This window comes from Leptidea sinapis, chromosome 26 (assembly GCF_905404315.1).
Source record: "Leptidea sinapis chromosome 26, ilLepSina1.1, whole genome shotgun sequence".
Classification (NCBI taxonomy): Eukaryota; Metazoa; Arthropoda; class Insecta; order Lepidoptera; family Pieridae; genus Leptidea; species Leptidea sinapis.
Window position 1 is genome coordinate 588978 of NC_066290.1, and position 9880 is coordinate 598857.

Here is a 9880-nt window from a genome sequence, read left to right on the forward strand (position 1 = left end):
AAATTGTATGGCTCTACATGATTAACGATTGTAAATGAGATCAAAAGATATCACCACCCTTCACTTAAATCTTTTGGTTTCATTTCTATTTACACAATGTTACTATGTAGTTACTATTCTATATTTTCTGTAGATACTATCCTAATTCATACTGTCTTTTTCTGTTTCAGCCCTTCAAACCTTTCGCATGAGGTTTTAATTATCACTATAATCAACGGTGAAATTTTTTATTTATTTATAACGACCTAAGATTTTCAATACTAAACGTTTATTTCCTTATTATTTCAGTGCTTCACTCATAGACATCTTGGTTGGAAAATACGTGTTGTAGATGAATGCGATTCTACAGAAGCCGAAGAGAGCCGTGTGGTTGAATCTGTAGCTCTCCCATCTGATCTGATCAGCGAAGAATCCATTCAGGTACAAAATCGTATAAATCCAAATCTTAACTTTTTAGATCAGCGCAAGAAAATACAGAAAATAATCAATACGAAAACAAATTATAACGATTTCAGTAGCAATAAAGGTGACGGCATACTCATGGGAGAAATGTATCCAGATATTGAACAAACCCAACAGTATCAAAGTGAACAAGAGTATGAATTACCAATAACAAACAGTCAAATCAAAGAAGTTATACAAGCAGTTGAAAATTTGGAAGACCAATTTAAAGATGAAACGGCGAATTACAATTCATCACAGTCAAAACTACATCAATATCAAGTCTACGAGGATGTTAAAGAACAATACTTGCCTGAAGAACCAATTAGAGGTGATGAGTATGTAGTTGATTCTAAGAAATTGCCGACAACTTTTGTAATGTCTGAAAATCAAAAACCGCAAACGTTGCACGCTGTATTACGACCAAATACTCCTAATAAATTAATGGGAAATATGAGGCCCCCTTTTAGAAGACCGGTTCCACCAGAAATAAAACTACGAAGGCCATATCCCGCTTATCAAAAAAGTAATAATGGGTATCCGTTGTCTTTGCCGAAATCACACAGCTCACACAATACCCCGAAAAAACCTTCAAAATATCCAAATAACCGACCATCACCTACTGGAAACAGGCCTATACAGTTACCCTCCAACATACCTCCTATGAAAACGATGCCTTCATTATATCCTCCAAAACCTATACCACAGCAAATTCCATCTAAAAATGGCCAAAAACAAACAAATTTAGGTCAATCTATTGTCATGGGTAAACCTGCATACGGTGTAAGTATTCCAACTCATAGTCAAACATTAAGTTTAGGTAAGAGCGAGTTGATCGGAAACCAAGTCGTTAATAGCCAAATAATACTACCAGGAATTAATGAACCAATAGGTCAACATAGTACGCCTCACATTTACTTCAATCAGCCGAGCCAAATAGTTTTGGGAAAACCAATGGATCATCCATTACCACTTGATCACCATATATCAGAAGTTAAGCAATTTGATGTACAAACTTCATCATTAGCACCAGAATATTCTTCATACACAACAAAAACAAATGAAAAACACAGCATACATAATAAAGAATCAAAAAATGAAATGAAATCCTCGGATTTTATTGGCCAATCAAAAGATTCCTCAACTTATCAACCTGCAGTGAATACAGGTTTTAAACCAGATTCCATCGTAATTGAAAGTGGGTTTAAGCCTATAATAAGAGAACCATTAATGGCTGTGGAAGATAAAATAGCAGATTATGCGGCTGTTACTGCTAATCGGCGTGAAGATACAGATGTAGTGGAAGACTACGAGGAGTCACCACAGAATATAAATTCAAATCATGCATATTCTAGTGAAAAACAAACACAAGCCTTTGAACCCATGTTTATACCATCACCACCCGATCATCTGTTAACAAGCGATGAGCGAACAAAAGAAGTTTTTCCAAAAAATCATGCAAAAGAAGATAGACCACATCCAGTCTTTGTCAAAACTGAAAGTGAATTAAACGCTTTATTCAGTAAAAAAAATCTAGAAAAAGATGCTCCTTCTGATATGATGATGGAGTCAGATAGACTTAGGCCGAGCTACTTGCCACCAGACCCAAAACAATCCAGAGAACATATTAAATTTATCACGTTAAATGACCAAGTCCTTACCACATACGACGGTAAAACCATATCTGCTGCTACGTTAACTACTGTTCCAGAAACAACACATATGAATAGCAAAATATTTTCGTCTAAATTGCCAGCAAATACGGAATTACTTTTAAGAACTCCACAGTTTGGACCATTTAAAGGAAAAGTACCACCTCAAGTAATGGAACATATAAAAAATAGTTCAAGCGAGGCCCAAAACTACAAAAACACACAAACAACGCACTTAAAATTAGTAAATTCGTATAATCATAAAGATGATTTAAAAACAGAAGGGAGTGAGAGAAACGAAGATACTTTTAAAGTCGATGACGAAACTGAAAAAGATCTAGAACCTATAGAAGATTATGAAGACTTAGAACTGGAAGAAAATTTAAATAAAAGAAAAAAGCGTGATATAAAAACGGCAAAATTTGAGAGAAATGAAAATGAAGATCAAAAAGCAACAACAGAAAGAAAACCAGGTATTGACAGAATAAATCAAATGGATTTTGTTAGCGAACTAGAAATGAATGGTAGTTCTAGGCCATTAACCAATACTTGGGCTCTCCCATTAACCCTCTTCATACTTTGGAATACGTTGTTTTAAACAACAAATAAATAAAGATATTTATCATTAATTTATTGGCTTGCCATCGAATGCATTTCGTATAATTAGTGTAGCTGAAAGGCTGTGGTGACACTCAAGACAAATACATAATTGTAGCGGCGTTTCTACAGACACTAGACTACTTGTGGACCCATCTGTTCCTGTTACCACTCAGATTCTACATTTAATATACAAGTTTATTACTCGATAAGTTTTAGAATTTTGTAAATATTTTTTTAATCTGTATGTACTTCTTAAATAAATTAAGTTTTATGGTAAATTTGGTTTTATTTTTTTACCGTTAAGTACAAGTTGACAGATAATGTTAAAATAAGTTAATAATATTAATAGAAATACGTAGATAAAATAAGATTAAAAATATCTATTATCAACCTCATAACAAGGTTCCATGGCTTTAGTTATCCAATATATATTCTTTACTTATTCTACATCAACAAAACATGAAAAATATTTGTTGTACTTGATTTTTTAAAGAATTGTCCATTTATTTGTTTGATAAGTTCAATAGTGCTCTTGTCAGACTTAAATCTAAGAATTTTTAATGAATAATTCTATATGATAAAGTTAGAAAAACTTAACGTCAAGTCGTCTGGGCTGGGTGTCATTATAAGAGTGAGCCACTACTTCAAGTGTACTGACAGTATTGTGTGGATGTATTTAAACAGCAAAACTAACAAATAATGTGATGTTCATATTAAATTTTTGTTAAAATAATATCTGATATCGGCGTGATGATTACAATTATTATATTAATCATATTACATTGTACCTTTGTTGATTTTTAAATAAAAGTTAAGTATTTTTTGTGATTAATGTCTGCATGCTTGATATCTTCTTCGTAAGTCGTGTAAAATTCTCAACCGCTTTTTCATGTTGGAATTGATTATCGACCAGGCGTAAAATTGAATCTCTTCTGCCGCCACTGTGAAAAGGGGTGAATAATATTAATATTGTGTAAAAATAGTACAACATATAAATTAGACAGCGATCGTAGCTAAACAAATAGCGTGAATTTTCGTCGAATAGATGATAAAAAATAATGGAATGGAACGCGTGCGTTTGTCAAGCCAAAGTAGGATAAACTGGATGAATATGGACTTACTATATATTCTTAAGAATTCTCGCCGCAGCGAGCAGAGAGAGACCCGCGTTGTCAGTCACAGTCAATTCACTTCCGCGGCTAACCAACTCTTCTATAACACCTGTTGTTGCATTTTGAGTAACTGAAAAAGAAGACTTTAATGTAAGATACTACTTTGGTATCAAATACTGTGTAACGGTCCTAAGATCTTTTGACGTAATAGATACTTATTATGTTAGGTACTTATTACTGTTGTGGTGTTCCTTTGACGGGGGTTTTCGTGTTCTATACAATTTTATTGTTAATGCTGGCGTCGGGGAGCAAACCATTCTCTTTCTTCTAAATATCGAGGTGCCCATGCTGACTTCAATAACCCCATGTTCAAGTTTAATACTTAGAAAATTGAAGTTAGCCCTAGCTGAAATATAAAATTTGTTTTTCCCAAAAACTAAAGTGGATCAAACATTCTCGATTATGTTTAGGGTTTGAGTATCATGGTAACTTTTCTATCATTAGTAGAAGTTACAATTGATGTTATTGAATCTTATAAATTGTATTAAGTTTACTTTCAGCTCAATGGTTATTAAATTTAGGAGCTATTAGGCTTTCAATAAAACACTATCAAGTTTACAAAAATATGAGTTGTGAGAGATTATGAGTTGAATAGAATATTACATGAAGTATTTGCAAAATTATAGATAATTGTACACAGCCTGTATGTTGTATATCATTCACCAAGGAATGTATTATGTACTTCTAACCAAAATAAACGCACGGTATCGTATAGTTTCACGCGCACATGTAACGACTGTGTTTCCTCGGGATTGTATCAGGGAACTACCTCCTATACAGGTATTTGTATTCCCTTCAGATTGCGATTCATTTCTCTTACAAAACCAAATTGTAACCATGAGGACTAACCGGCCCTGAAGAGTGGCGTCCAGCCATTAGAGTCTCGCGCGGTGACGTCACCCCCGCGGTCGAGCACCATCCTCAGTACAGCCACCCGGCCGGAGTCTACAGCATAGTGCTCGACGCGGAGGCCGTTGATGTCGCGAGCCTGCGGCACACGGCCATCTCATAGGGTTGTACATTGTACATTGTAGATGTAGGTGTATGCATGGCTGTTGTGTTGCAAACGAACGGTCTCAAAGAGAACGGGTACGGGTTATATTATAAGCTGGACGTGTGATGTGATCACAGAGCGATACGATCGAGGTCGGATGTCATTAGGCCTCGAGTTATTTGATGAGGATAATAATTGTTAATGGAAGATGAGAAGGAACACTAAACACCAGCTGAATGGTATCGTTTTGTCGTTAACTTTCAAAGTAGGTTTTATCTCTTTTATTTTTACTTATTTGGTGTTAAGTGGCGATAGTAAACGTAAAATACAATAAAGTTACATAATACTTCCAGTTTATACTTTAAAACTATTTAACTAAAATTAAATGTAGTTAATATTCTCTAAAAACTTTAGAGGTTATTGTCAAATTAAACATAAAATAACTATGATTAATATACAAATAAATATAATATTATGCTAAGAGTCACCAGTACGTATAATAAATTGATGAAATTGTTCATTTAATTTACTTTACTAATAACTATATTTACAATTCTATGACTACATAAAATTAAAACTTTCATTACGTGGAAGGGTACCAAGAATACTGGCAGCATTTCCACTAATGTTTAAAAACATAATATAAAATAATATTATGTATAAAAAAGAAAGAAAGAAAAACAATTATTCACAAAACATTCACAGAATACACTTAATACAAAATAGTAAATGTACAAAACAAACCGAAAAAAACGTATTTAAGATATAAAGTGTTCCTCTTCATTATTATATCAATTACTATGTGCAGTGCAGGAAATCGGTCACAGATTCAGGATTATCTATGACATGGCCGTGGCTATTAAACAGCACTGATTTTCAGCGGTGTACATAATAAATAAATTACATATTATCATAAAATATTAAAATCCTACGGTGAGATCAGCTCCCTTGTCAAGCAGTAACTCCACGATATCCAAGTGACCCCCCAGCGCGGCCAGGTGGAGGGGGTGCTGTCCAGTGGTGGACGGCTGCTCCAGGTCGGCTCCCGCGGACACCAGGAACCGTACCGTGTTGAGGTCACCTGCCAATCATTTTAAGTACTTTTCAAAAATATAACATTCAACTTCGAAATATAAGTATTTGTTAAGAACAAGAAAACTAAAGTAAGCTTTTTGTACAACATTTTGACGTTGTGTCAAACTATTCCAAATCAATACCACATTTAGTAAATGTATTAGTCTCACACTAGATTAGTATAAATTTATACTAATTACATATGTAACGCGAGGAATTCGAAGTTGTTGTGGTGAGGAAACAAATATAATAAAATAGCACCACCAATGGAGAACCTCCGTTCTGTGGAGTGGCTGGACTAGATCATAGTAACGTTGTAGTGTGACGCAGCAACCGGAGATTGTCATATCACCAGGGTCAAGAGATGATTGCCGGCCTTTGAGGTGCTCCCTAACCTTCATGAGAAGAGCATACTCCCTTTCTTTCTTACTTTCCTTCTACAGCCGTATCTTTTCGGGAAAACAGATATCGGTAATCTCAGTGCAGTGGCGGTATGACAGAACGCATCCTTCCCGAGGGAAGGCGTTCAAGTCTTAGCCAATTCTGTCTATGTGCTTTTGCTCAGGCTTATAATAAAAATAAAATATAAATTTCTACCAGTCAGCCTTTGACAAAGTGAAAAAAAAAAAGAAAAAGACTTAGTCCATATAAAGCAATTTAATTTGTAACTGTTTTCTCAATTACTAAGTACTCTGGTTATATTGTTTTCTTTTACACTATAAAGAAACATTGTCCCTTTACTTGTAAAGCGTTTGTTTTCGCAATATTTCATGATTCTAAGTAAATAAGTAACACACTGTACATTGTCAGTTACCTGGAAAGTGTAATAATATGAGGCTTAAATTACAAAATCCTTTGATAAAATTGGATTTGCTCGTTCCTGAGATAAAGTTCTTGGCAAATTGACAACCAAGATACTCTATATGGGTAACTTTGAAGGTATGGGACACAAGGTAACAAAATACGAATTACGGTAAGCTGGTGGTACACGAGAGAGCGTGGAGAGGTCGGATAGCTAGTACCTGTTTAATTCTTAAAAACATTGCTAAATCAGACTGTACTTTACCTTTACGTACGGCTGAAGCGAGTGGGGTGAACCCATTGGCAGAGTTGATGGCTCCCAACAGTACAGGACGCTCCTCCAACATCTGCTGAACCTGCGGCCGACAAATAACAGACTGATCATCTTAGAATATTTAGGAATGTTCCACATTTATTCTATTACTTGTTCCACGTTGGTCGGTTGGTATCATTCTAGTTATTATTGACTAGCTGCTGCCCTCGTCGCCGTCCGCGTGTATGCTATAAAGCAATAAATGTACTGTGCCTGCATCTAGCATAACAATGTGTAGCCTATTTGTTGTACCGACCTCTTGTTAATATTCATGCAAAATTTGAATTAAACGGACAAACAGATAAAAATTCTATAGCTATAACACCATGTAATAATTTAAAAATTACCGTAAAGTTTTTCGAAATAATTTACTGGTCGTGTGATATTTGACTATAGTATTAACACGATATTACAGTTAGTATCTTTCAACAAGTTTCTGAAGCAGCATGTGTATTATATTGATACTGATTTATGGACTAGAAACCTTCCTCCGGACAAAGAAGAATAATAAGAAAATACAAGCGGAGCCAGAGGAAACTAGAAAGTAAAATCTTAGGGTTTACCTTCGCTGACAAACACCTGGCTAGAGAGCTAAGTACTTACTTGAACTTACTTTGATGCCATCATACAATTAGCATGCAGACAGGGGACATCATATAATATAATAACAAATGTTTATACCGGAGCAGTGGCTGGTAGTTACAGCTACTATCGGGTGAACAGAGTTCCGTCTGGGGACACACGCAGCATTAAGTTATTATTGGTTGGGGCTGATTTATGGCACATTTGACTGTCAACACGTTACTTTTTGAGTTCACCGTTGTGTGTGTCTACCACCACCGTCCACCAGTCTATGGAGGTAACATAAGAATCGGTTCTTCATACAAAGCTCACAGAACATTATACCATTACGATAGTTAATATTACAATTAACACTTACTCTAGACAATAGGAAGAAAGTTTTATGAAAACCGTTTGTGTGTTGACATCCGAGAGCTCGTACGGTTGGACTACTTACATCCAATATTCCTTATATTGGAGTTTGAAACATTTGTGAAAGAGATGAACACACATTTACGTATCAGCAGTTAAATTCAATAATACGGTGAAATGCATGGTTATTATTTGATTATTGTTATCACGAATGTCCGAGCCTTAATTAACATGTTCGGAAAGTTAATTAATTACTCGGCTGACAACCAAATGAAAGACCGAGTACTCACGCGGCGCGGCGCGAGCTCGTCATAAACTTCATTAATGAGACATTCTGTTTGTCATTCTTAATAACAATGATGTGCATCAAGACACCGTTGGAGTGGGAGTTTGTTGGAGACCATTTATATAGTAACAAGTGACTCTGACCACTGAGCTACAAGTCCGGCTTTTATTATTATTATACTCATAATACAGGCTATGCCTCGTTTGAGGAATGATTACGTCTTGTGTTAAAGTGTGTCAATATTAAAAAATATATACTTATTCAATGAAATTTTTAACGTTGATGATAATTAATCACAGTCCGTCACGATTCATAAACAGTGTTCGTAAAATAAGGATAATATTATTCTGACTGGATTTTGTCTGGCAAAGTTCAATGGGAATCAAGTAATTATTATTTAAGAAAAAAAATTTTTTTTGAAGGTAAGTATGAAAACATTTATAGCACTTATCAATGAAAGTTGTAAAGTGTAATGTGCTCTTTATGGCTCTCTTGGCTTTGACATGGTGCTGGAGGTTGATGGACCTGTTTGAGGAACCCGCAACGGACCGCCATGCAGAAGCACGCCGCCGAGGTGCCGTCAGAGTCAGTGCTGGTCCAGGTCTCCTCCGACCACTGGGACTCCACAGCCGGCGCCCGCGCCGTTCCTCTCACCTCTGCCGCTGAGCTGTTACGTTCACTTTAAGAGACAAACAGACTAACAACGCACACACAGTCATGTCAAAGAATATGTAATGGTTGCAAGCTACAGTGAAGTGATCGGGGTAACCTGGTGCGCTATCCTGCCATTTGTCCGTTCCAACTTTTATTTCAATCAGCATTTCGATTTTTTTATCAACATATCTTTTATTAAGCTACATTATAAAACTACAATTTCGAGTTCAGTTTTAAGGTCTCAAACGAGCGAACAAGTCAGATAATGTTAAGTGATCACTGCCGCCCGCTCCAGAAGAATCAAAAGTGCCTTACCAGCTTTTTAGAAAAATGTATACGCTTTTTTGAAGGTTTCCATATCGGTCGCTCTTGAAACACATTATTTTTTAAAAACAAGCTCATTCCAGAGTTTGGTTGTAAATTTATACTTGCAGGTATCAGGTCAAACAGCTCTTCCGAACACTCCCCATAATAAATGCGCACACACACAAGACGCGACGTCTCTACGCAACGCCAAGGTGATCTAGTCTTTGACAGGGCACTAGGTCCCTGACAATTCGAGCAGCTCTGCGTCTCACGCGGTCAAATAGTAGGCGGTATTTTTCTATCGCCGTTAAGAGTTGAGTTCAAGGGAAATAGGGCACCCAGAGTATCGGCTCTCTCTGTTCAGCCTTATAGGCCAGGGTGTCATTCCTCACGTTCAGCGGCGGTAGGGACGGCTGGTTGAAGTTACCAAGAGCAGCTTTCGACAACGACCAGAACTTGCGTGTTCCAATCGGGTAACTGGAAAGCTGCTTGCCGATTTTGACGACGTGCTTCGATTTCGCAATAAAGAATCTGGAGGCATGGTTATATTTCCTCTTCATAACTTTGCAGTTCGGATCCTTTGTGAAAAAAGAGTGGGTGGTGGTGATCACTTAACAACATGCGTTATTGCTTTAGTAAATAGATTTAGACTTA

At 36.2% G+C, this 9880-nt stretch overlaps 2 protein-coding genes across 10 annotated transcripts in view; one reads left to right on the forward strand and one right to left on the reverse strand.

Moving 5' to 3' along the window:
* The window catches only part of LOC126972281 (protein Skeletor, isoforms B/C), a 73935-nt gene extending 70964 nt beyond the window's left edge, over positions 1 to 2971 (forward strand). For 7 of the 9 annotated variants that reach the window (XM_050818911.1, XM_050818915.1, XM_050818914.1 and 4 more), the window contains one exon: positions 289 to 2971. In XM_050818911.1, the coding sequence (XP_050674868.1) occupies positions 289 to 2691 (2403 nt within the window). In that variant the 3' untranslated portion in view covers positions 2692 to 2971. The remainder of the gene's footprint in view (positions 1 to 288) is intronic. The other 2 variants (XM_050818920.1, XM_050818919.1) reach the window with 2 other exon arrangements.
* Positions 2972 to 3484: 513 nt separating this feature from the next.
* On the reverse strand, positions 3485 to 9087 carry LOC126972586 (ankyrin repeat domain-containing protein 50-like). Its single transcript, XM_050819442.1, has 7 exons — positions 9036 to 9087; positions 8792 to 8928; positions 7000 to 7090; positions 5792 to 5940; positions 4715 to 4853; positions 3815 to 3935; positions 3485 to 3634 (listed from the first exon to the last, which is right to left on the reverse strand). The coding sequence occupies exons 1-7, from the start codon at positions 9085 to 9087 to the stop codon at positions 3505 to 3507; spliced, it is 819 nt and encodes a 272-aa protein (XP_050675399.1). The 3' UTR covers positions 3485 to 3504.
* Positions 9088 to 9880: the final 793 nt, after the last annotated feature.